A 26,072-nucleotide genomic window follows, 5' to 3' on the forward strand; every position below is an offset into this window, starting at 1 on the left:
GTAAGGCAGTATAATAGGCATAATTATTTTTCCAAATGTATTTAAGTTCTGAATTACTCACCATTAGTGCTATGGGATAACTTCATAAAACTTGGTCCTAAAAAATAAAACTACTCCTTTCAATCTTCTGCACATTTTATGTATCTTTTTTTCTCGCATAAATTCCAATTGTTTTAACATACATTCAACCCAATTTCCAAATGGATATTTTCAGATCTAGAGAAAGAAGAATAAAGGAATGTCAGAAAAAGGGTTAACGACAAAATGGAGTTTCTAAAACTCTGGAGATTAATGAAAAAGGTGGGAGAAAGATGACATGGAAAAGAGAGATATAAGAGAAGCACTGAGTCTAATCCAGTGCTGCGCTTAATCTGTTTCAATGTCTGATGACAGACTTTGGAATTGTCTTTGGGCCACAGTAATCAGAAGACTTAAATGGGTTTGATATTTAAGAGAACTCATTTGCATGGATGTCAGCAGACAAGCTGGTGCTTTCTCTCTGCTGGGAGCTCAGCTAGAACTTCTCACTGAGTGTCTGCACCTTCTCCATGTGGCTTGTTTTTCACAGCATGATGTCTGGTCTCACAAGGGGAGCTCCTTGAGTGCTGGCCCTCAGAACAAGTGTTTCAAAAGGCTCAGGTGGAAGCCTCAAAACTTCTTATGGCCTAGCATTGGAAATGCCAAAATATCACTTCCAAAACGTTCTAGTGACCGAGCAAGTCACTGAAAGTCAGCTCAGACTCAGAGAGAGTAATTGGACTCCATCTCCGAATAAGACGTGTAGGCAAAGAATTTGTAACCATCCTTAATCAACAGCAAATTTGAAGGAAACATTTCTAAAAATAAAAATCATTCTGAAAAATAATTAAGAACTCAGTGCTAGTGTTTCCCAGAATTTTTGACCAAGTTTGAGAAATAGTGCTGGGCCTTGTCAGAGCCTCAGCAGGGGTAAGGCCTGTTAGCTGCCAGGAGCCACGGGGGTTGTGGAGGAAGATGCTGACCGTCATGTGTCTCTGGTGGCAGAAGCCTTTGTCTGGCAGATCCCAGCTGCAGAACTTTGGCCTGAAAATGCTACATTATATCAGCAACTGAAAGGGGAGCAAATTTTGCTTTCTGACAATCCGCCTCTCTAGCTGTGCAGACCTTTTTGTGCTTATTGACTGTGTGACTTGTGCCTCAATTCTGTCATCTATATAATGATGAAAATAATGCCTACCTAAAAGGGATTGTTAGTTTATATTTTTCACTAGTGGCCTGGTGCATGGATTCATGCACATTGAAAGGAAATTAATTAGAAGAAATATTTTAATATCGCTATTCGCCCTTTCTCTATAATAGAAGTGTACCAAATTCATGATCGACAATGACAGATTGAAACACACATGTGCGATTGGTGCCAGTGAGAGCTTTATATGTATCGCGCATGTGCGAGTCAATTTAGCCATATATATATATATAAATAAAATAAACTTGCTTAATTAGACTTGCTTTCTGATTTAGCTAAACTTTTTCCAGCCCAGTGAAGCACCCTAACTTCTCTTTCAGGTAATTGTCAGCAACACAGCAGTAAATATTAACATGAAGCAGATTATTATTGTAGATCATGTAGGAAGAACAAAGGGTAAAATATTTAACTGCAGCAGTGTTTGACTATATTCTGCGCAGAGAAAATCTGAAGTCATTTTCAAGGTCCACCATTTCTTACTGCTTTTCAGTCGGGTCAAGTTTCTAAACTTTTTAAATCTCCGTTTTCTGGCTAATGAAAATAGGATTCTACTGAGTCTTCTATCTACCTACACCAGGACTTCTGTGAGGATCAAATGAGACAAAAACGCTTCACAGACATTTGGTTAAAGTGTAAAATGTTTGCACCTGGTAATAAAGCAAGTCTATTCCTGGGCTGAAGAAACTCCAAGGAGGCTAGTTGCTAGGGAGAGGAAGCCAGGCATTGCTATGTGATGTCATTACCCAGTGCCCACAGCCATTTCCAGGCTGGGCTGGGCTGGGGACCGCATTTCCAGCCATGGGGTTTTGACAGCATTGGCTGTGATTTGGTGGTGTGTTGGGGCCTGTGTCCCACATGGGGGAAGCAGAGTGTTGCTTTGTTGGCACCAGGTCTGCAGTGCTGTTTATTTGTAAATGGCCAGTGTGTCACAGCAGCTCCTACATTGAGTGTCTGCTCCCTGGTGGTCAGTGCGCATCATAGCAACCGGTCAGATGGCCAGAGGGACACTTAGCATAATAGCCTTTTATATATATACTAGAGACCCGGTGCACGAAAATTGTGCACGTGTGTGTGGGGGGTGGTCCCTCAGCCTGGCCTGCACCCTCTCCAATCCAGGAACACTTGTGGGATGTCCGGCTGCCAGATGTCTTGCAGGGATTGGGCCTAAACCGGCAGTTGGACACCCCTTTCGTAATCCGGGACCCCTGGCTCATAACAGCTCACCTGCTTGCCCCTAACCACTCTGCCTGTGGACCTGATCGCTCCTAACTGCTCTCCCCTGCTGGCCTGGTCACCCCTAACTTTGCTCCCCTGCCAGCCTGGTTGCCCCTAATTGCCTTTGCCTCAGCCCCCGCCACTGTGGCTTTGTCTGGAAGATGTCCGGTCTAATTAGCATATTACCCTTTTCTTAGTATAGATATATTTAAGGCAGTGCCTGATGCACAGGGCTAAATATGTGATACAAATTCTTTCAGATAATTTGTTAAAAGACTGTTTTTGGATTTAACTCATTTTGAGTATACTCATAAAGTCCTAACCAAACTAACATCTCATTTATAAATTGTTTTGTGTTTTGCATAGAGCTATGCATCTGAAAAGATGTGATGAGAAATGCAACTCTCTGGGAAAGGAATTTGCTTAAGACCACATTGTATAAAAGCTGTTATATTTCTGGTCAGCTTACTATAGGCACCAGATCTTAACTAAAACTACTAATTGATTCTATGTATACCTAATTGATTTTATCCATACCTAAGGATTCTTAAAATTTGGATCTGATAAAAGCAATTTTAAAAGTAATTGAGCCCTAGCTGGTTTGGCTCAGTGGAGAGAGCGACGGCCTGTGAACTGAAGGGTACGGGTTTGATTCCAGTCAAGGGCACATGCCCGGGTTGCAGGCTTGATCACCAGTGTGGGGTGTGCACAAGGCAGCTGATCACTGATTCTCTCATCATTGATGTTTCTATCTCTCCCTCTCCCTTCCTCTCTGAAATCAATTAAAAAAAAAATATATATATATTTAAACTAATTGATAGTGGTCTGGCTGGCATGCCTCAGAGGTTGAGCATCAACTGATGAACGAGGAGGTCATGGTTCCATTCTCGGTCAGGGCACATGCCTTGGTTTTGGGCTCGATCCCCAGCATCAGGCGTGCAGGAGGCAGCTATCAGTGATTCTCTCTCATTGATATTTCTCTCTTTCCTTCCTCTCTGAAATCAATAAAAAAAAAAATATTAAAAAAAAGTAATTGATAGTGGATAAACCCATTCTGTGGACTTAGAGTTGTCTCTGACTGTAATTGTTTGCATTGTTACTTTAGTAACAGTGCTTATTGAACTGCTTTCCAAAAAGGCTTTAAGCTTTTTTCCATATTTTCTGCAAATAGTCTGTGAAATTGCTTATTATGGGAAATGGCTTCTTTTTGTTTGGTGCTGCATCTATATTTTCTCTGTGTCTCCTGCTCAGCTGCCTTGGTATTCTGTCTTTGACAATGATGAAAGGAGAGCTTAAGATTCTTTTGACAGGATAAGTCATTTCCACATTGATTCCAACCTGAAAATAGATGAAACATTGTATAGGAACACCCTTATTCTATGTGGGACATTTTAACCCATTCACCCATTTCTGAAGCTGAATGGCTGTTATGAGATTCCATGGCCCTTCCTGTCACTTATCACTCTTCTATATATGATTTGAGTCTAAATGACTTATTTATCTATGGTATATTATATGCAAAACTTCAAGTACTTTAAGACTTCTCTAGATATGGTAGCCAAGGTTTTACTATTCATCCATCTTAATGCCTACATATTTCATGATCACTGTTGTGTTCCACATATATGCACACTTACCTCATTGCAATCTAGATTCTTTGCTGGCAAGCGGTTAACACTTTCATTGCCTGTGTAGTTTTCAAAGTGGAAATATTTTTATTGCTTTTAGTAATTTAAGAAAACTAGTAAGTGGGTGTTCTTTTTAAGAGCATTCAAACACTATAGAAATATACAAAAGTAGAAAATTAAAGGCTCCATAATCCCATTCCCATATAACTATCTGCAGAAGGTATGGGCAGATTGTCATAAATAAAAGATATATAATACATAAAAAATGAGACAATAATTAACTCTGCAAAAATATAACAGCACACTTGTTAGCTCAGAAGTGAACAGTATTTACACGGTCATAAAATAAAAATGGACTTAATCAACAATTTTAACATAACCATACTGAGAAATGGAGGAAGGCAGTGGGGAGTATAGAAGATGGAAAAATCCTCTATCCCTTTATGAATTAAGTGAAAAAATATATGCATCTTATTTAGGAAAATATATGTACATATGAAAAGAAACACGTTAAGTTAGCTGCTTTTGGGGAATGGAACTTGGGTCCCAAAGGCAAGGTAAATTAATGCTGTTTGGTGATAAGCATTTTAGAGCTACTTTATATTTTAGGGGAAATTACAATGTATCCAGATTGGGATCTAGCTATAAGAAATAAGGTGACAAACACCCCTATTAAAAACAAAATTCTCTTGAAAAAATTTAAAATATTCAATAACAATAAATCATTCAACTTTTCCAGTCTTTATGAAGGCTTTTTTCTTTTTTTAAAAAAATATATATTTTATTGATTTTTTACAGAGAGGAAGGGAGAGGGATAGAGAGTTGGAAACATCGATGAGAGAGACATCGATCAGCTGCCTCCTGCACACCTCCTACTGGGGATGTGCCTGCAACCAAGGTACATGCCCTTGACCGGAATCAAACCTGGGACCCTTCAGTCCGCAGGCCGACGCTCTATCCACTGAGTCAAACCGGTTTCGGCAAGGTTTTTTCCTTGCTGGTGAAATTTATTTTAAAAGTCCTCATGTAAACTAATCAAGACTAATATATTTTTTAATAAACCCTCAAACAAATCTTTTTAATATATACCTTATTTCTTGGGATGACAATAGCATTATTATATATTGTTCTCTTTTTTATTCAAATATACTATTTTTAAGATTAATGGTTATTAACAAATCTTTATTATTAACACTCTGCTACGGCAAGATAGAAGCATGATACTTTAAAATTTCTTTTCAATATCTATTTTATAGTAATTTAAAAAGTATTTATTGATTTAAGAGAAAGAGAAACAGAGATAGAAATATCAATGATGAGAGAGAATTGACTGGCTGCCTCTTGCAAGCCTCACACTGGGGATTGAGCCCGTATCCTGGGCATATGTCCTGACCTGGAATCGTACTGTGACCTCCTTGGTTCCTAGGTCGATGCTCAACCACTGAGCCACACCAGCCAGGCTGTTGTTCCACTTTTTTATGCATATATTGATTGATTCTTATATGTGCCCTGATTGGGGACTGAACCCGCAACTTTGGTGTATTGGGATGTCGCTTTAACCAACTAAGCTGTCTGGCCAGGGTAAACTATTTTATAGTAAAAAATTATTTGGCATTAAGTATTTGTATGATCACATTCTAAAAACAATCTTCAGTCCCAATTGAAATTGGTACTCTAAGATTAAAAAATTTTTTTTAATATTTACATAATAAATATAATTTTAATCACTAAGTTCTTCCTCATCACTGAAATATGTGCTTTTCTTTATCCTTGGGCGTCTTGAATCATCAGAGGTTGAGGGACCCTCTGAACTGGGTTTCCACTTTCTTTGTTCTTCTTCAATTCTGGCTTGCTGTAAGAAAACAAACAAAACCAGGAACCTGTTTAATATTATTTATGGTACATTAATTTAAAACAATGCAAAAACACACCACACGTGCCAACACTTCCCACCCTTGCAGTCCATGCAAACAATTCTACTCCATCAGGATGCTCCTCCCTCACTCTCAATATATTCCAGTTTCACCATGTTACTCAAAATTATTTTAGGCAATTTCTACTAATTAACAGGCACAGTAAATGAAGCCTACTTTCCATTCCTGCTGAAGGTGGGAATTATAAAATATGAAATTAGTTACTAAAAGGAAAAGTAAATTGACATATACATTTACCATTTGTCAACTACATTCAAACAAAATATCTGGTTATATAAAAATTAGGATTATGTATCCTTCTTGAAAAAAATGTTTCATATATTTGTATTAGGGTCTTTAGTGGTCAAAGATATGTTTTTGGTTTTGTTTTAAAGCGAAGCTTCTTTCAAAGATATCTTTTCAATATCTTTAATAAAATCTCTTCTGTTGGGCTAAACTCACTTTAATAAAATAGTTCTGTTCAATTCTATAATGAAAACAAATTATATGATATTAAAAGTGTTATAGAGCCCTTAAAATCTAAGAGCCAATAGAAATTTTTCTATCATACTGTTTGTAAAGACCTTAGAAAAGCAGCCAGTCTCCTGAAGTTTAGGAGGAGAAGGGGAAAGACAGGTTGCCACGACGAGGAGATGATTAATAAAGTTAGCAAGGAATATAAAACTGTTAACCCAAGGCTGCTACGGCATGGTGCCTTTTAAAATAACTACTTAGTACCTGGAAAGCTATGGCCTGACTGAGGCTGTCAAGAGCAGGATCTTCTCCTTCATCTTCACTTTCCTCTACTTCTTCACTAAATTAAAAAAAAAAAAAAATCAGAATGCATTTAACCAATAGTAAAAAGACTGAAGCAACACTATAATGTATTTACGGTAGTAAGAGTGGATATACATACATTTCTTCTTCTGGTTCAGGAATTTTCTTTTTTTTCTTTTTCTCTTTCTTCTTTGGAGGTTCACGTTCTCCAAGCATATTTTTAGGACAGGCATAACTTAAGTGTCCACTTTCCTTTTGTTTCCCATTAAGAAGGAAAGGAAAAATATTATATTTGTTGTGTTATTAATAGAAACTTGCCTGGTACCCAAAGACTAAAAGGTGTTAGAACTTAAAAAAATAAAAAAAGATATAGTCACACTGGGAACATACATGAAGAAATTAACAAAACCCATTAATATTTAGAAGGAAATTTTAACTCCTAATAAACTATTTTAACAATAAGGAAGTATTTTATAAGTCCACAAAGAGCTAAGAGTAAAATAAGTTTTCTTCCTCCAAACATTTTAAATACAAGCTAAAAAACTCAAAATTTAAATGGACTATCTACCTTGATGTAAACATTTTAAGTTATTATTTGATAAAATTGGGACAAAACTACTCCTAACTCCCAAGATATTGCTTAAAATTATGTTTCAAAATCAAATTTAGTTTCCTCACTTTTCCTATTAATTAACTTCATTTTGTTTCTTTCATATCTAGACTATCCCTGCACTGTCCAATTATGGTAACCACTAGCCATAATTCTTTAGTGGTTAGTGAGAACCTGTTTAAATTGATGTGCATTATAAGGGTAAAATATATACAAGATTTTGAAGACAATAAGAAAAAAGAATGTAAAATATCTTAATTTTAAAACATATTAATTATAATAGTTCAAATGATAATATTTTACATTTTAGATACAGTATATTGGGTTAAGTAAAAGATTTAAATTTTATTTCTTTTTCAATGTGGCTACTAGAAAATTTAAAATTACATTTGTGGCTTGCATTGTATTCATATTTGACAGTGTTAGACTAACCATCTATCCTATCTAATAAAAGAGTAATATGGTAATTGACCATCATTCTGCGATGACCACAGCCAATCAGGAGGGAATATGCAAATTAGCAGGACAAAGATGGCAGCGGTCACGGAGCCAGCTGGAGCGGCCAGGAGGCTTGGGTTGCCCCCGGTGACAGAGGAAGCCAAGCTTCTCACCCGCCTGGGCCAGCCACCAAAGGAGGGGCCTGTGGGCGGTGGCCATGGAGCAGGCCAGAGAGCGCAGGAGGCTTGGGTCGCCCAGGCCAGCCACTGAGGGAGGACCTGCAAACGGCCCTCAGCCCCTCACCCAGGCTGGCCACGCCACCATTGGGGCGTGGGTCCCTGCTGGGGGGCGTGGCAAGCCTGCAAAGAGCCATCAGCCCCTCACCCAGGCTGGCCAGGGCCCCCAGCAGGGACCCCCATTCTGAAGAGGGTGTGGCCAGCCTGAAAATGGCCCTCAGCCCCTCACCCAGGCTGGCCACGCCCCCCCAGTGGGGACCCTCACCTCATGGGGGTGTGGCTGGCCTGCAAACTGCCCCCGCCCCTAGCCCAGGCCACCCGGTCCCCCAAGGGAACCCCCACCCTGATCTGGAACACCCTTCAGGGCAAATCAGCCACCCCCCACCCATGCACCAGGCCTCTATCTGTACTAATAAAAGGGTACTATGCTAATTAGACTGGGAGACCTTCAAGGAGACCTTCTGGACATTCTTCTGGACAAAGCCATGGTGGCGGGGCTGAGGTAGAGGCAGTTAGAGGCCAAGAGGGGAGGGCAGTTGTGGGTGATCAGGCCAGGATGGGATGGCAGTTGTGGGTGATTAGGCCGGTGGGGGGGCAGTGGGGGTGAGCAGATAGGCAGGGGGGACAGTTGGGGGCAAGCAGACTGGCAGGGGGGGGCAGTTGGGGGCGAGCATGCTGGTGGGGTGGGGGGCAGATGGGGGCGAGCAGGCTGGCAGGCAGATTGGTTAGGGGCAATCAGGCAGGCAGGCAGGCAGGTGAGCGGTTAGAAGCCAGCAGTCCCGGATTATGAGAGGGATGTCTGACTGCCGGGATCGGGCCTAAACCGGCAGTCGGACATCCCCCAAGGGGTCCCAGATTGGAGAGGGTGCAGGCCAGGCTGAGGGATCCCCCCATGCACTAATTTCGTGCACCGGGCCACTAGTCCTATCTAATAAAAGAGTAATATGCAAGTTAACCATCACTCCGCTCTACCCACAAGCCACGCCCACCAGCCAATCAGGAGCGAATATGCAAATAAACCCAACCAAGATGGCTATGGCCACAGAGAGCAAGAGAGACGCTTGGGTTTCCCTGGCAATGGAGGAAGCCAAGCTTTCCGCCTGCCCTTGCCGGCTTAGGCCTCCACTCAAGGCTACAAAGGTTCAATGATAGAAGATATATAAATCCAAACAGAAATGGCAGCAGCCACGGAGCTGGAAAGAGTAGGAGGCTAGGGTTGCCCTCGGCAATGGAGGAAGCCAAGCTTTCTGCACACACTGGCCGGCCCAGGCCTCGGCTTAAGGCTACAAAGTTTCAATTATAGAAGATACATAAATCCAAACAGAAGGCTTGGCTCCGCTCCAGGCTACAAAGTTTCAATTGTAGAAGATAAATAAACCCCAGATACCAGGGCTTTCGCTTGGGTCACCAGGAGGCATGGCTGGCCTGCAAACCACCACAGGCCCCTCGCCCAGGCCACCCCACACCCCAAGGGAACCCCCATTCTGATCCAGGACACCCTTCAGGGCAAACCAGCCAGCCCCCACCCGTGTTCCAGGCCTCTATCCTATCTAATAAAAGAGTAATATGTAGATTGACCATCACTCCAACACACAAGATGGTTGCCCCCATGTGGACACAAGATGGCCACCACAAGATGGCCAGCAGGGGAAGGCAGTTGGGAGGGACCAGGCCTGCAAGGGAGGACAGTTGTGGGCGATCAGGCCAGCAGGGGAGGGCAGTTGGGAGGGACCAGGCCTGCAAGGGAGGGCATTTGTGGGCGATCAAGCCTGTAGGGGAGGGCAGTTAGGAGTGACCAAGCCGGCAGAGGAGGGAAGTTGGGGCGAACAGGCTTGCAGGGAAGGGCAATTGGGAGGGACTCAGGCCTGTAGGGGAGAGCAGTTGGGGGGACCCAGACCTGCTGGGGAGGGCAGTTAGGGGTGACCAGGCCTGCAGAGGAGGGAAGTTGGGGGCAAACAGGCAGGCAGGGGAGTGGTTAGGGGGTGATCAGGCTGGCAGGCAGAAGTGGTTAGGGGCAATCAGGAAGGCAGGCAGGAGAGCAGTTGGGAGCCAGCAGTCCTGGATTGTGAGAGGGATGTCTGACTGCCCGTTTAGGCCCGATCCCACCCACTACATCCCCATATTTTTGGCCTGGATGAGCACAAAGCCTTTTGGGTTAAAAACCTTACCGGGAATGAAAGGCTTACCTTTTTGTTGTTTATTGCCCTGGTACAATTCTCCTGATCCCTGATCCCACCAGGATTGGGCCTAAACTGGCAGTCGGACATCCCTCGAGGAGTCCCAGATTGGAGAGGGTGCAGGCTGGGCTGAGGGACACCCCTCCCATCCTGTGCACGAATTTCGTGCACCGGGCCTCTAGTATATACATAAAAGCCTAAGTTATCGGTAAGACCAAACAACCAGAATGACTGGAATGATCAGTCGACCAGTTGCTATGATGCGCACTGACCACCAGGGGGCAGACACTAAATTGGCAAAATATTATAGAAACAGGCAATATCCTATTAACATAAATATTTATGGGTCATTAAAATCTTTCAAGACACTAACATGCCGGAAACCTAACATTGAGATATTGGAAGTTAAATGTGAAAAGGGAATCCGGAATGCTTTGGTCAACCTTAATCGCTCTGAATGGTCAGAGCTAGTCACTCATTGTTTAGTTGAGACATTGGTAGTTAAAGCAACTCTCACCTGTTAATCATATGTAAATTTTTGCTGATTGTCTATTATTGGAATTTCCTGCCTAAAGGATATGGGTGTATCTCAGAACCCCAATAAAAGGGATGGCAAAGGCCAGAGCACGCAGTAGTCCTCCCACTAGAGGTGGGCTCCCGCCTGGCCCCCCATTTACCCAAATTGATTCTTTCCTAGCTTCTTTTCATTTTGATTTCGGCCTTCTCCAGAAACTGGACCTGAACGGGAACCCTGAAACACGTGGGACTGACAAGGGATTCCACACTAATATAAGTAATTAGTCAATACTTTTTAACCTAACAGTTTTCAAAGATTTAGAAACTGGAGAAAATGTCACTTTGTATCACCTAACTCAGGTTACCTTTACATACTCCATTTCAATTGAGTTTGCTTAGATGAGTAGAGTCCCAAATTAAAACAACTTTCATATCCTGGTTTTAGCCATCCAGAAGTTTAGAAGAGCACAAATAAAACACTAGTGTGAAAGTACTGTAAACTACAGAAAATTACATTAAGTTTTAGGTATACTCACCCCACATTCATAACACTTAGATTTATCAAAGTAGTTTCGTCTTCGGATGAACTCAGCTGCTCTTCCATTGTCAATAGCAATGCTTGCTTTTATCACTCTACCAAATAACTAAACCAGAGAAAATGTAAGTGCAGAAGATGTATTCACTGATCCCATTTCCTGAAACCTTCAATTCCATTTTATTTTTTAGATTATTTTAGCAATTGACTACTTAGATGTGAAAAATTCTGTTCTGTAGAATAGACTCTTACTTCCTTATTCTACCAATGTTTTGGGAACCCAGTACAGTTTTGGCATCTTTTCCTTTCCACAAGTTAAATAACCTTAGAACCTACTGATACCTGTCAGACTTGATCACCCACTATATCCCCATATTTTTGGCCTGGATGAGCACAAAGCCTTTTGGGTTAAAAACCTTACTGGGAATGAAAGGCTTACCTGTTTGTTGTTTATTGCCCTGGTACAATTTTGTGCAGAGTCTTTATCCAAAAACAAAATAAATGCAACACCTTTACTCTTCCTGGTATCTTTATCTTTCATTATAGTAACCCTTAAAAGCATAAACAAATAATTAAAAATAATGAGGCAGCAATAAATAAAACAGATATTAATAACTTGGAAGACACCAGTATTCAAAAAGGGTTAATAAAACATTTACAGAGTAAGAGAAATGAATACATTTGACAAATAGCTTATCTCTGCAAAGTTATGGGATATCAAGAATGGAAATAAGAAAGTATGATAATGATTTAACTAGTGAACACATGTATGATTAGGAGTGTCTGATAAATCAAACTGTAATCAGAGGCTTAAGGATGAAGCAGAGATTACAGAGACAATGGAATCTTGAAGACTCAGCCTAATTCCTCTTCTCTACTAAGTTTTGTAGAAAAAAACAAAACAAAGTATTCTCTTAACACAAAAAGTAAAATTACTTATTTTTTTCTAGGTTTTAGACTCTAACTACATTCTTAAAATTCTTTTAAAGACTCTCCAGCTCTGTGGTTCTTAGCCATACCACCCAAAGTACCTAAGTGATAAGAGTAGAGTCTGCTCTTTCTCCTGATCCCTTTCACATTCTGAGTCCTTTTTGTCATTAAATATAGTTTAAAAGACAATGTTCAACAGGGCTCTTTGGAGAAATGGCAGATTCCAAGGCTGGGATAGAGTATAAGGTGAACTATTTTGTACGGAGTGGCTATAGGGTTAAGCCTCGAGACTGACCTGTTGGCAAAGCCACAAACAAGTCCCAGCTTAGAGGGCACAGCCCTCTTAGCATAATTAAGCTTGATCTTATGACAATCCCTAGATCTTATCTGGGTAGCAAATGGGCTGTGGGAGATGCAGCAAGTGTTGCCAAAACAAGTGAAACTCAAAAGAACATTGTAACTATGGTGACCACTACCTTTGGCTATAAAATAAAGGCTCAGCTTGCCATCTGGATCTCTCTTTGTGGCCTTAGCCAGGCACAGAAGATCCACCTAGACCCAGGTTATTCTTTGTCTGTCTTCAATCCTTCACCGCCCACTATCAGGCTCGCCGAACCCTTGGCTGTGCTGGCCCGGCACACTATTTTCTTTAACTAGAAATACTTTCTCCATCTTTCTGCTAGCCTCTACAGAAATCTAGTTATGTAAAAACCATGCCTCATCTCATCTATAATAATAAAAGGGTAACATGCTAATTAGACTGGACGTCTTCCAGACGTCCTTCCTGAGAAAGCTGGGGCGGAGGGAAGCCAGCCTGGGTCCCGGGTGCTTGCTGGTGGCTGGAGGAGGCAAGCAGCCCGGGTCCTAGGTGCCTGCAGGCGGCCCTAGGGAAGCCAGCCTGGATCTCAGGTGCTTGCTGGCAGCCAGAGGGAAGCCTGGGTCCCTGGTGCCAGAAGATAGCCGGTGCCAGCAGCTGGGAGAAGGAAGCTCTACTCTTTCATGAATTTTCGTGCATTGGGCCTCTAGTGTATTATAATAAAAACTTCTTTATGGTTGTTTCTATTAAGCCTAGCTCAATATGTTAAAACAAAAAGATAGATGCAAATGGAAAATTAGTTTCTCAAAAGAGTACATCTATTTGTTTATTCATGTTGTCATTCAGTTACTCAATTAGCTGCAAGTCCAGGCACTAAATATTGATAATATAAAGGCAGTAAAACAATGTCATTCCCTCATTTAAAACTCTTTAGTGGATTCCTGTTGTTCTTAGGATGAAAACCAAGTATCTTGTAACATGGCCAAAAAGCAAGATTAGGAACCTGCTTCTATCTCTGGACTTAACGTTTCTCCCTCTTGTTCACTCACCTCTAGTCATATTGGCTTTCTCTGTTTCATGATGTCACTTTATTTTCTCTTGCCACAGGGCCTTTGCACAAGCAGTTTCCTCTACTGAAAATGTTTCTTCCATTTGCTTTGCCTACTTAACTCTTACTCGGTCTTTAGTTTTCAACTCAATGGATCCTGACTTAGGTAACTCTACCCTTACTATCTAGACTAAATCAGGTCTTCCCTGTCATGGGTGCTTATAACTCTGTGTCTTTAACTTCATAGCATTCTCTTAGTTATATATTTGTATGGAAATTCATTTGGAGATTCTGACAGACAGGGACAAAACAAGAAAAGGTAATGGTACAGTTAAGGGAGTAGGCTCTGGAATCAAACTGTTGGATTTAAATAGTCTCCACCACAAACTATCAATATCATTTTAGTTTTACTGTGTGCTTCAGCTTGTCATTTATAATAATACCAGGATAATAATAGTATTTACCTTAAAAGGCAGTTGTCAGAATTTAATTGTCTTTCAAGAAAATTGTTTATACATGTTTACATACATAGAAAAATGACATATATATGTAAAAATGTTAACAATAGTATCTTTATTTAGTTTGTTATATCAAAAATTTGTTTTATAAAATACAGTTAATTGACTACCATTAAAAATGGAGAAGTAAATTAAGATAAACTTTTAAATGAACTTTCAAAATTTTATGTGAATACTTACTTTACAACTTTGCCATACTTGGAAAATATCTGAAACAAAATACCACATAGCAATTTACAATTTAATTTAAAAATCACACAAAAACATTAAATTTTCAGGTTGTATACACTTGCCACATTTTGTTATAGTTTATGAAAAATTTTAGCCTTTAGTCTGTAAGATAAATTTTTTTAGTGACTAGAATAATATTTTTAATTTTGTTATTGGAGTCCAGGTATCTGTCTGTTTCTAAATTTCTGACAAACGAGTACATACAGAGGAAAAAACCCACTCTTCAGGTGTGGTAGATTGAAGGCACACACATTATACAGTTGCTGTGTTACTGTGGTATATCTATGGCAACTATCAACTCCACCACAGTTCCAGAGAATCCTTGTATTTCAAATGACAATGTTGCACAGTATTCCCAACATCATGATTCCCAGCCTGCTCCCACCCAATTAAGCAATCACTGTTTCAGAAGACAGATCCTTAGATTGCTTATAAAACAAAACATAAAACAAGAAAGCTCCATTCCCCAAATCTCTTTCTGCCCCCCTTAATGTGTTGGTGAAACTTTATAGTTGGCCCTTTCTTCTCTTTTACTTCTACATCTTCACCCTAAGCAATCTCACAATTTCACTTATTGCTTCAGCCAATACTTATATAGTAACTAGAGGCCTGGTGCAGGAAGTTCATGCAAATGGAAAATTAGTTTCTCAAAAGAGTACAGGTAGAGTCCTTAGGCCTGTCTGGCCATCAGGGCCAATTAGGGCCTTCTGGCTACCAGCCAGGGCCTTTCTTCGTTCTACGCTTCCCCCTGGAGGTCAGCACTTGTCAAAGTGAGCTATCAAACTCCCGGTCGATCTCCTGAGGGGACACTTTGCATATTAGCCTTTTATATACACTGAGTGGCCAGATTATTATGATCTCTGAACGCATAATAATCTGGCCACTCTGTGTGTGTGTGCGTGTGTGTGCGCGTGTGTGTATATGTATATTAGAGGCCCGGTGCATGAATTCGTGCATGGGTGGGGTCCGACCAGCCTGCCCAGGGGGAGGGGACATGGGTGGTTGGCCGGCCTGCCTGCTGGTCGAACTCCTGGTTGAGGGGACAAGTTGCATATTAGCCTTTTATTATATAGGATTATATAGGATATACACTGTGGCCAGATTATTATGCGTTCAGAGATCATAATCTGGCCACTCAGTCTATATAGATAGTTCTTATGATGTATTGCTTCTTAGAAAAGTGTTTTTGAATACACTAATATATGCAATCAATGAAGATAAGTTTTGAGTCCTATGAGTAACTTGTATAATGCTGGAATGTGATATAACTGGATTGCTGTGTAGCCACACTGAATTCTGAAGGCCAATAGAGACAGCTTTCCATATAACACTTTCAAAAGGCTTCTCATTTCACTCAGAGTCTTTACCATTATCTGTGTAGGCCCTATAAGGCATCCCTGCATGGGCTTACCTCTGATAGCTCCTCCTCTTCTCTTCACTTGATTTACTCTGTGCCTGAAATGCTTATTCCCTAGACAGCTGCCTTTACTTCCTTCAGGTCTTTTTTGAAAAGTCACCTTCTCAATAAAGTTTTAGACCACTCATGTAAAATTTCACCTCCATTCCAAACCTAACATTTAATAACCCTCCTTTCCTGCTTTTTCTCCTTAGCACCTAACATCTTAGCATTAACTTTGTATTTAACAAATAACATCATTCGACTTTTTTTACATTTCACATCGTCTACCCTTTTATTGTGAATGCCAAGAGGGATTTTTCATGTTTTTGTTTGTTGATGTGTTCCTAGTATCTCTAAGAGTGCTCAGCATACAGTAAGTGTTCAATAAATACAGAAATGTCTCTATTTTGTAACAAGGAAGGAAGCTAAAGTTTTCTCCTCAGTTCTTTGGGATTAAAACTATCTTAAGTAATTAATCAAGCAATATATACTATCTGTGCAGCATCTCTCTACTTAACATCTACCTCAAGTAGCACAGAGAAAGAGGGCACACTTGGAAGAAAGGATTCATGTCATTCCTTCCAGTTTTTCTCAACCACCCATCTGCAGGACAGGCATTGCAATGTACTTATTACGAATTTTACCAAGGAGAACTGTTTGCTTTAGCTACAACTGTTTCTCAAATAGATAATTCAGAAGATAATAGTACTATTAATAAAACTTACCCGGTATAAGTCATTGTTGGTCAGGGAAAAGGGCAAGTTGGATACATACACTGTGCTTTTACTTGGGGCCAATCCACCACTCATTTCTAAAAAGGAAAACAAACAGATCCAAAAGCAATCTAAGCCAGGATGTTCTTCATTCCAAGTAAAACCCAAATACAAGCAATCACTGATTTAATTATGCCAGATTCAGACATCTTCCTTACTTCTTAGTAATAGTTAATAATGACTCCCAGTTGGGTGAATTAAGGAATTACTTTTCTCCAGACACCACTTACTAGTACAGAGTTTTCTGGTCCTATTTCAAGTGGATTCTTCACACTAACCCTTTCAGTGCTGGCCTATAGTGTGAATGAAGTACGTTTTAAACAGATAAGAGAAAAACTCTGGCCCTAGCTGGTTTGGCTCAGTGGATAGAGTATGGGCATTCGGACTGAAGGGTCCCCGGTTGATTCTGGTCAAGGGCACATGCCTGGGTGGCGGGCTCAATTCCTAGTAGGGGGTGTGAAGGAGGCAGCCAATCAATGATTCTCTCTCATCATGGATGTTTCTCTCTCTCCCTCTTCCTTCCTCTCTGAAATCAAAAATATATTAAAAAAAGAGAAAAACTCTGACATTACTAATCTTCCCTAAAGCTAAGAGCAAAAAGTGCTTTCAAATATGCATAATACTTGGCATACACACACAGCAGAAAGAGCCTGGGACCTCAGAAAGAACTTAAGCCATGGATTTCCACGAATACTTTGGTTGGGCACCTTTCTGGTTGTCTTAATATTTTTCTCTGGAATGGCATTAAGAGGAAAGTTTTAGCCCCACATTTTGATGCACATAAAGTCCAGCAAACTTCCTGAAAGTTCTATCGGGCTCAACCACGGTCAGATTTTCGAATTAAGAAGCGTGTGTGGTGTATCTTTAAGAAGGGGCTTTCGAACGCTCACAAACGGCAAAATACTGATTCGAAGGCGTGCCCATTCGCGCAGGACTGGGCAAGATGCTCTGGGGAACGTACTTAGACAACTTCAGAAACTCAACCGCGGTAGCTCTCTTTTGAAAAGTTTCCCATTTGGAACGCGTTAGCCGTCCCGGCGAGAACTGCGCAGGCAGCTAACGGTAAAGGTCCAGGAATAAAAAGGCTGGCGGGAGAAAAGGCACGTCCTTTTCGGCAGCGGGGGCTGGGAGGGGCTGGCAGGAGGCAAGGCCGCGGCGGAGGAGGCGTTTACCTTCCAGTGGGGCGGGCCCGGGCGATCGGAAGAGCGCGAGCCCTCGGCTCCGGGGGGAGTCGCTCAACCCCGACGACTCCTGGCCCCTCGTAGTGGCCTCGGCATCGCAGGGGCTGGGAAGGTTCCGGCGCCGCGGACGAGAAGGCAGCTCCGGTAAAGCCTCTTCCCGGCTCACTTTAGACCCCGGCGCAGGCCCGGAGGCGGGCGCTTGGCTGACGTCATGCGCGCGCCGGAAGTGCCTGCTCGAGAACGGCGACGAGCGGACTACCACACTCACCGAGACTCCCGGCGGCCCAGAGTTGGTGAGCGCGTTTTCCCTTTGTGAGCGGGGGCCGGGGCCGGGGGGCCTCGCGGGAGTGGCGGCGGGCGGGCGGGCGGGCGCTTTCCGTGGCGGGACTTGGCGTCTCCCGCTGCATGTGAGTCGGGGAGCAGTTCTGCCTCTGCGGTTGAGGGTGGACAGACACGGTGGAGTTTGGAAAAAAAGCAAAGTGTTAAGTGTGAGATACAGTTCGCGTCTCTTGAGCGCCTTAATATGCAAAACGGGACTGAACTAGGTAACTTCAATGACGCCAGAAATGTTAGGAAGTCGGTAAATTTTACTGAATGTGTTCGACGTATCCAGTTCGGTAGTAGGCACTTTTGAGAGCTACAAAAAAGTGCAAAACAGGCTTTTTATTTTTATTTTTATTTTATATCCCCTGGCGGATATCTTAATCTAGTTGGGGAGACTTGGATTTGGGAATGACTCATCTTGAGTACTGGTATGGACAAATGTTGAACTTCTTGGCACCTTTTTTCTTCCTGTAAATCTATAATGGGCACACAACTTTTTTTTTTTTTTTTTCTAAGAGGATGTATACAGGCCCATCATTCCTACAGAAAAATCAGAAAATAATACAAGGTAGTTTATACTAAACTTCTACCCACCAGCACACACAGACCAGGCCTCTAACCACTCCATGGGAGCCTGCGTGGCAGCAGCCTGGAACCCAGAGCCTTTCCTGGAGCCGGCACAATCCGGACTGAAGCCGATGTCTTACAGAGAGACCGAAGTGCAATCCAGCCAGGACGCAGCTGCATTTTGAGAGGCCTGAATGCCTCCGCGTCCACCAGGGGACCGCTGGGACTAATTCTCTTGGCAAACTTGTGGCCAGCCAAAACTACCATGCTCCACATCCCCGTTATCCTTGGTTACCGCCCAAGATGTAAGCCCCTTTGGTCTTCTATGCTACTACACCCGCATCCCCGTGCTGCTTTGTGCTTCCCCTCCCTTGGTTTAGACTATCACTGCCTCTCTCTCCTTTTTTCCTCTACATTTCATCTCTCAACACAGCTGTGCCCTCTGAAACCTCTGTTCCCTGCTTAACGAACTCTTACATGTTCAGTCACTATGGAAATTCTACTTCATCTCTTGACTTGAACTAACACTTGGCTTTTCCCTCCAGCCCTTTCAATTAAGCTTTTCTTTGACACCTGCTTTTGAGGTTGGGTGATGGCTGTAGCCATATTGAACTGATTTAACTTTCTCAAATACTTTGTCTCCCCTCAGGGTCTTGGCAAAGGTTCTTTTCTCTGTCTCTGGCATTTTGTTTTCCCCTGATCTCTTTCTTGATAATTTCTGTGACTGCTAAAGATCAGTTTAGCTGTCACTTTCTCTGAGGGGTGTTGCCTGACTTCCCATAGACAGAGTTAGATACCATAGCCATGCATTGAGTGCCCTTTACTTCCCTTATCACAGCCCTTATCTCATGTATCCTAATTGCTTGTCTCTCTGCCTTTTCCACTAAGGTAGGTTGTGGGGGAGAGGCTGTATTTTTTGTAAGTCTAGTGCTTGATAGACAGTCAGGTATTTTTGGAATGATTGCAGTGCTACAGGTACAGTCACATAAATCAGGCAGTGGACTGTCATTTCCAGACTTCACATCTAAGAGCCGTTCAAAAAGGGCCATCTGCTGCTCAGGTACAGTTCATTGTGACTGTGTGATCCCAGTGTTGCCATAGCATCCAGTTTTTTCAAGGAAAGTTGGAAATACAGTTGTTGATTTTTAAAGTGATATCTCCCATTTTTAAGTTTTGTCAATGGGATAAAATTTTATTTAAGATAAAACACCACAACACAAAACTTGGGCCTATCAGTCATGTGTGGCCTGTCAGTCAACAGTTTGGATTCTATTTTAAGTGTTGTTGGGTGTAGAAGTGGGCATTGTGGAGACTAATAGATTTTGAACTGAGCCTTGGATGGATGGTTGGAAGTTGAATAAGAGAATGGAAAGAGGTATTTCAGTTTGGGAACTATGTCAAACAACTCCAGGTTAGTGTGTGATTTTCTGTGGCAGGGTGATGAGGCTGGCATTAATAATCCTTTTGGAGGTTGAGTGAAATGATAGAGGGGGCATATGGAGGGCAGAGAATAAGAAACTATTTGCATTCTTTTTTTTTTTTTAAAATATATTTTATTGATTTTTTACAGAGAGGAAGTGAGAGGGATAGAGAGTTAGAAACATCGATGAGAGAGAAACATCCATCAGCTGCCTCTTGCACATCCCCTACTGGGGATGTGCCTGCAACCAAGGTACATGCCCTTGACCGGAATCGAACCCGGGACCTTTCAGTCCGCAGGCCGACGCTCTATCCACTGAGCCAAACCGGTTTCGGCCTATTTGGATTCTTGATTAGGGAAACTTCAGATATGAATGATGTATTAGCAAAGTGAATTGATTATCTTTTTTTAAGGGTCAAATGGAGAGTAAAAGACTGGAAGAAGGCTGGCCAATTAAGACTCTAACTTCCATGTAGATAATGAAATAAGATTTAGATTTGTAAATATCCTATATAATAAAAGGTTAATACGCAAATCGACCAAACGGTGGAACAACCAGTCGCTATGACGCATACTGATTTCCAGGGAACAGATGCTTAATGCAGGAGCTGCCCCCTGGTGGTCAGTGGGCTCCCACAGGGGGAGTGCCACTCTGTCAGAAGCCCTGAGCTGGGCTCACGGCTGGCAAGTGCAGCAGCGGTGGCGGGAGCCTCTCCTGCCTCCGTAGCAGAGCTAAGGATGTCTGACTGCTGGCTTAGGCCTGCTCCCCCGAGGACATCCCCTGAGGTTCCCGTATTGCGAGAGGGCACAGGCCGGGCTGAGGGACCCCAGCTGTATGCACGTTGGGGGCGACCAGGCTGGCAGGGGAAGGCCGTTAGGGGCGACCAGGCAGGCAGGCAGGCAGGCAGGCAGGCAGAAGCAGTTAGGGGCAATCAGGCAGGCAGGTGAGTGGTTAGGAGCCAGTGGTCCTGGATTGTGAGAGGGATGTCTAACTGCCTAAACCGGCAGTCAGACATCCCCCGAGGGGTCCTGGATTGGAGAGGGTGCAGGCCGGGTTGTTTAGATTTGTAAATATCCTATATAATAAAAGGCTAATATGCAAATCGACCAAACGGTGGAACAACCAGTCGCTATGACGCATACTGATTCCCCCTGGAAATAGCGAATTTCGTGCACTGGGCCTCTAGTTATATATAAGCAAACATCTGGTATTTTGTCTAACATGTAATTTTAGTTATTTGATAACTACAATGGACAATCAAGACTCTCCTATTATAAGTTTTTAAATACAGTATGGTGGGTCTTATAAAAGACGTATCCTTAAAGCATTGAAAAGTCAAGTAACTTGTCAAACTAGTAGAGAATGCATTACTTTCACAGTTTTAAGTCACATGATTCGTTATGAAGCAGTCAGTGGTCTCCTTTTCTCTATGCCCCCCCCCCCCGCCCCCTTAATCCAGGGGTTCATTCTAGGGCTTCTGTTGGCAACAGGCGGTTTAGAAAGCTGGGTATTTATTTGGATTTACAGTCATTGGCAAAGCTCAGTTCTCTTGTAGGTGGCTGGAGGAGCGGCCTCCTGGAGCCTGCTAACCTCTCTCTCTTAATCGATCTTGTTTACTCCCAGGATAATCTTCTGGAATGACATTTTGCCCCAACCTTATTCCAGGTTTATAAGCCTTCAGTGAACTCTAATTTTCTAGTATGTTGAGCCATTTAATGCCCTTGAATTTGTTCTCTCTGTCCTTTCCTGTTTTGCTGTGAAGCAGTGTAATATGATGGATAGGGTGTGGGCTTTAAAGTCGTACAGACCTGAGTCTGATTCCAGGCTTCATTTGGTTCTGGAATTTGAGCTTTTCAGAGCCTCCATGTTTTTATCTGGAATGGGAGGAATAATACCTACTTCAGGGGAGGAAATGAAAGCTTATTGATTGCCTATGCAGGGCTATTTTCTACTCCTTTGCAATACGCTTCTTCTGTTTTTGTCAGTTGCAACTTTCTTATGTACATGTTATTTCCCTAATTCCTTTCCCTTTTCTTAGCTTCTGTTATTTTCTGCATTTATCTTTCTCTGAACACTGGACAATGATTAATTATAGTAGATACTTTGCTATATTTTGATCATTTTAATTGGCATCAATGTTATTTTTCCCCCCACGAACTTTAAATAAGTGTTCTAAAATTAATTTAGTTGCCTGGAATTTTAAACATTTTCAATTGAAATAGTATTATGTAGTTTTTAGTTCAAGACAGCTCTTAAAAACTTCTTGATTCAATTTAGTATGTGAGGAATATGTTTACCTTCTTTTAGATCAGTACATCTAATCCTGAGAAAAGATTTTTAAAAAGTGTCAGGGTCCCACCCAGGCCAGTTATATAGGGATTTCAGAGAATAGGGCCTAGACACTGGTATTTCTTTAAGGCTCTTTAGATGGTTCTAATATGTAGCCAGGGTTGAGAATCCCTGCTTTGGGTGCTAGACCTAAAGGATTCTCATCAAGACCTTTTACTTGAAAATGAAATGGCACTGGTGTCATGAAAAGTATGAAAGGAACCATAATCTAATAGTGCTCATTGAAAGTTTTCTGGATAATTAAAAGATACAAAGAAATATTAATGTTTTCCAGAATGGCTCATGTGGTGGTCATCAATATTATGTTTATTTATTTGGCCAGTATTTAATAAGTACCTCTACTAAGTAAGAGGGGTGCACAGTCATTCACTTTGCAGTGATATTAGTTTGGGAGAGAGAAGAGGAAGAAAAGTAAATTGAAAATAATTTGATATAATAATGTTATAGCAAAGTGCTTTAAGAGGCCCAAAGAAGGAACAACTTTATTCTTTGTAAAGAGTGTAAGAAACACAATAAAATGAATGGGACACAGCAAAAGCAGTCCTAAGATGGAAATTTATAGCATTATAGGCCTACCTCAAGAAACAAAAAAACCCCGAAACACTCAAATAAACAATCCAACTTTACACTAAAAGGAACTAGAAAAAGAACAACAAACAAAGCCCAAAGTGAGTAGGAGAAAGAATATAAAGATCAGAGCAGAAATAAACAAAATAGAGTCTAAAAAAACAATACAAAAGATTAATGAAACCAAGAGCTGGTTCTTTGAAAAGACAAGACTGACAAACCTTAACCAGACTCATCAAGAAAAAAGGAGAGAGGACCCAATTAAATAAAATCGGAAATGAAAGAGAAGTAACAACTGACACCAAAGAAATACAAAGGATTATAAGAAAATATGTCAACAAATTGGACAATATGGATGAAATGGATAAATTCCTAGAAGCATACAATCTTCTAAAACTCAATCAGGAAGAATCAGAAAATATGAATAGGAAGATTATAACTAATGAAATGGAAACAGTAATCAGAACATTCCCAACAAGCAAAAGTCCTGGCTTCCCAGGTAAATTTTACTAAATATTCAAGAAGAACTAACATCTGTCCTTAAGCTATTAAAAAAAAATTTAAGAGGAGAGAAGACTCCCAAGCTCATTTTATGAGGCCAGCATTATACTAATTCCAAACCAGATAAAGACACTACAAAGGAAGAAAATTTTAGGCCAATATAACTGATGAACATAGATGCTAAAATCTCAACAAGTATTAGCAAACTGGATCCAGCAATATATTAAAAAGATCATATGATCAAGTGGGATTTATTCTGGTGTTGCAAAGTTGGTACAATATCTGCAAATCAATTACCATGGTGCACCACATAAACAAAATCAAGGAGAAAAACCACATGATCATATCAGTAGATCCAGAAAAAGATTTGATAAAATCTGGCACCCTTTTATGATAAAATCTCTCAGCAAAGTGGGAATAAAGGGAACATACCTCAACGTAATAAAGGCCATATATGACAAACCTGTAGCCAACATAATTCTCAATGGACAAAAACTACACAAGTGTTTCCCTTAAGATCAATAACAAGACAGAGATGTCTATTTCACCACTCTTATTCAACATAGTACTGTAAGTCCTAGCCACAGCAGTCAGACAAGAAGAGATAAAAGGCATCCAAATTGGAAAGGAAGAAGTAAAACTCATTATTTGCAGATGACATGATATTGTATATAGAGAACCCTAAAGATTCCACCAAAAATCTGCTAGAGCTGATAAATGAATTCAGTAAAGTAGCAGGATACAAATATATGCAGAAGTCAGATGCATTTTTATACACCAATAATGAACTATTGGAAAGGGAAACTATCTTCACTTACAATTGCATAAAAAACAACCTAGAAATAAATTTAACCAAGGATGCAAAAGACCTGCACTCAGAAAATTATAAACACTAGTGGCCCAGTGCACAGATTTGTGCACATTGAAAGAACAAAGATTTGTGTGGTAATTACATTACTGCAAAAAAATTACATGTCAAAATAGTATGTATAATACTAGAAAATTGTGCATGGGTAAGGTCCCTAGGCCTGGCCGGCGATCAGGGCTGATCAGGACCTTCTGGCTGCCAGCCGGGACCTTCCTTCATTCTGCGCCACCCCTTAGTGGTCAGCGCATGTCATAGCGATCGATCAAACTCCTGGTCAAACTCCCAAGGGAACATTTTGCATATTGGCCTTTTATATGTGTAGATAGTATTATAAAATTAAAACACGGGTGCGATTGGCGCCAGTGAGAGCTTTATATGTATTGTGCATGTGCTAGTCAGTGTTTATTTTTAAATCACCAGTACGCGTCATATGTATCAGATGGTCGGACGGATGTATGGTCGGTCACTTAGCCTTTTATATATATAGATTGAAGAAAGAAACTGAAGACACAAGTAGGTGGAGGCTTCTGCTGTGTTCATGGATAGGGAGAATTAACATTAAAATGTCCATACTAGCTCTTTCCAGGCATGGGCATCTCTTGGGACAACTGGCATAAGCCCTACAAGACCGGGGGCAAGAGAAAGCCCTACCAAAAGAAGTGAAAATATGAGCTGAGACACCCTGCTGTCAACACAAAGATTGAACTCCACCACATACACATAATCTGCATGTGGGGAGGCAACAAGAAGTACTGAGCCTTGAGTTGGTACGTGGGCAACTTCTGGGGCTCCAAGTGTTATACATACAAAACAAGGATTATTGATGTTTACAATGCATCCAGCAACAAACTGATCTGCACCAGGAGCTTAGAAAAGAATTACATTGTACTCATTGACAGGACAATGTACCCACTATGCACTGCCCCTGGGCCACAAAAAGGGGGCCAAGCTGACTCCGGAGGAGGAAGAGATTTTAAACAAAACTCGACCAAAGAAAATTCAGAAGACCCGATCAAAGGAGAAAGAATGCCAAAATCAGCAGTCTTCTCAAGAAGCAGTTTCAGCAGGGCAAACTTCTTGCATGCATTGCTTCAAGACCAGGCCAGTGTGGCTGCACAGATGATTATGTGCTAGAGGGCAAGGAGCTGGAGTTTTATCTGAGGGAAATCCAGGCCTGGAAAGGCAAATAAATCCTCTTCCCTCCTATCTTAGCTCATGTAATAAAGGTGTTCATTAAAATAAAAAAATTCCATACTACCTAAAGCAATCTATAGATTCAATGCAATTCATATCAAGATACCAATGGCATGTTTCACAAAACTAGACCAGATATTCCAAAACTTTATGTGGACCCACAAAAGACCCCAATTTGCCACAGCAATCTTGAAGATGAACAAAGTTGGAGGAATCACGCCACCTGATATCAAACTATACTACAAGGTTATAGTAATCAAAATAGCAAGGTACCGGCATAAAAACAGACATATAAGTCAATGGAATGGAATACAGAGCCCAGAAATAACCCCACACCTTTATGGTCCTTTTTTTTTTCTTAACACTCACCCAAGGATATTTTTTTCCAGTGATTTTTTTTTTTTTTTTAAGAATGGAAGGGAGGGGGGAAGCTTTCTATTTTCTTTCAAAGAAAATTTCAAAATTGTTTGGAAGAAGAATTGCCTTAATCATTCTTTTTTTCTTTTGGCCATTTACATTTTTTTTTCTCCCCCTTAAGTATTTCTGGAAAATAACTTGTGTTGGAAAGTAGTCATTTACTCCTTCATCTTCTCAATTATTGCCTAATAACAAAAA

At 41.3% G+C, this 26,072-nt stretch overlaps 2 protein-coding genes and 1 pseudogene across 10 annotated transcripts in view; 2 read left to right on the forward strand and 1 right to left on the reverse strand.

Annotated features, from left to right (window-relative positions):
* Positions 1-4,176: 4,176 nt before the first annotated feature.
* Positions 4,177-17,790, reverse strand: ZCRB1 (zinc finger CCHC-type and RNA binding motif containing 1). The gene is made up of 8 exons (XM_079775625.1): positions 17,658-17,790; positions 16,438-16,523; positions 14,263-14,291; positions 11,710-11,821; positions 11,272-11,379; positions 6,898-7,010; positions 6,720-6,795; positions 4,177-5,920 (listed from the first exon to the last, which is right to left on the reverse strand). The coding sequence occupies exons 2-8, from the start codon at positions 16,519-16,521 to the stop codon at positions 5,789-5,791; spliced, it is 654 nt and encodes a 217-aa protein (XP_079631751.1). The 5' UTR covers positions 16,522-16,523; positions 17,658-17,790; the 3' UTR covers positions 4,177-5,788.
* A 55-nt stretch (positions 17,791-17,845) lies between these two features.
* The window catches only part of PPHLN1 (periphilin 1), a 108,754-nt gene continuing 100,527 nt past the window's right edge, over positions 17,846-26,072 (forward strand). For 4 of the 8 annotated variants that reach the window (XM_079775616.1, XM_079775618.1, XM_079775620.1 and 1 more), the window contains exon 1: positions 17,846-17,959. In XM_079775616.1, the coding sequence (XP_079631742.1) occupies positions 17,878-17,959 (82 nt within the window). In that variant the 5' untranslated portion in view covers positions 17,846-17,877. Of the gene's footprint in view, positions 17,960-18,587; positions 18,863-26,072 lie in introns of those variants that run through there. The other 4 variants (XM_079775617.1, XM_079775619.1, XM_079775621.1 and 1 more) reach the window with 2 other exon arrangements.
* LOC307102406 (small ribosomal subunit protein eS8-like) lies at positions 24,852-25,583 on the forward strand (annotated as a pseudogene). The gene has a single exon. The product of its transcript is annotated as a small ribosomal subunit protein eS8-like (transcript).

Source organism: Cnephaeus nilssonii (genome assembly GCF_951640355.1).
Source record: "Cnephaeus nilssonii genome assembly, chromosome: 6".
Taxonomy (NCBI): Eukaryota; Metazoa; Chordata; class Mammalia; order Chiroptera; family Vespertilionidae; genus Cnephaeus; species Cnephaeus nilssonii.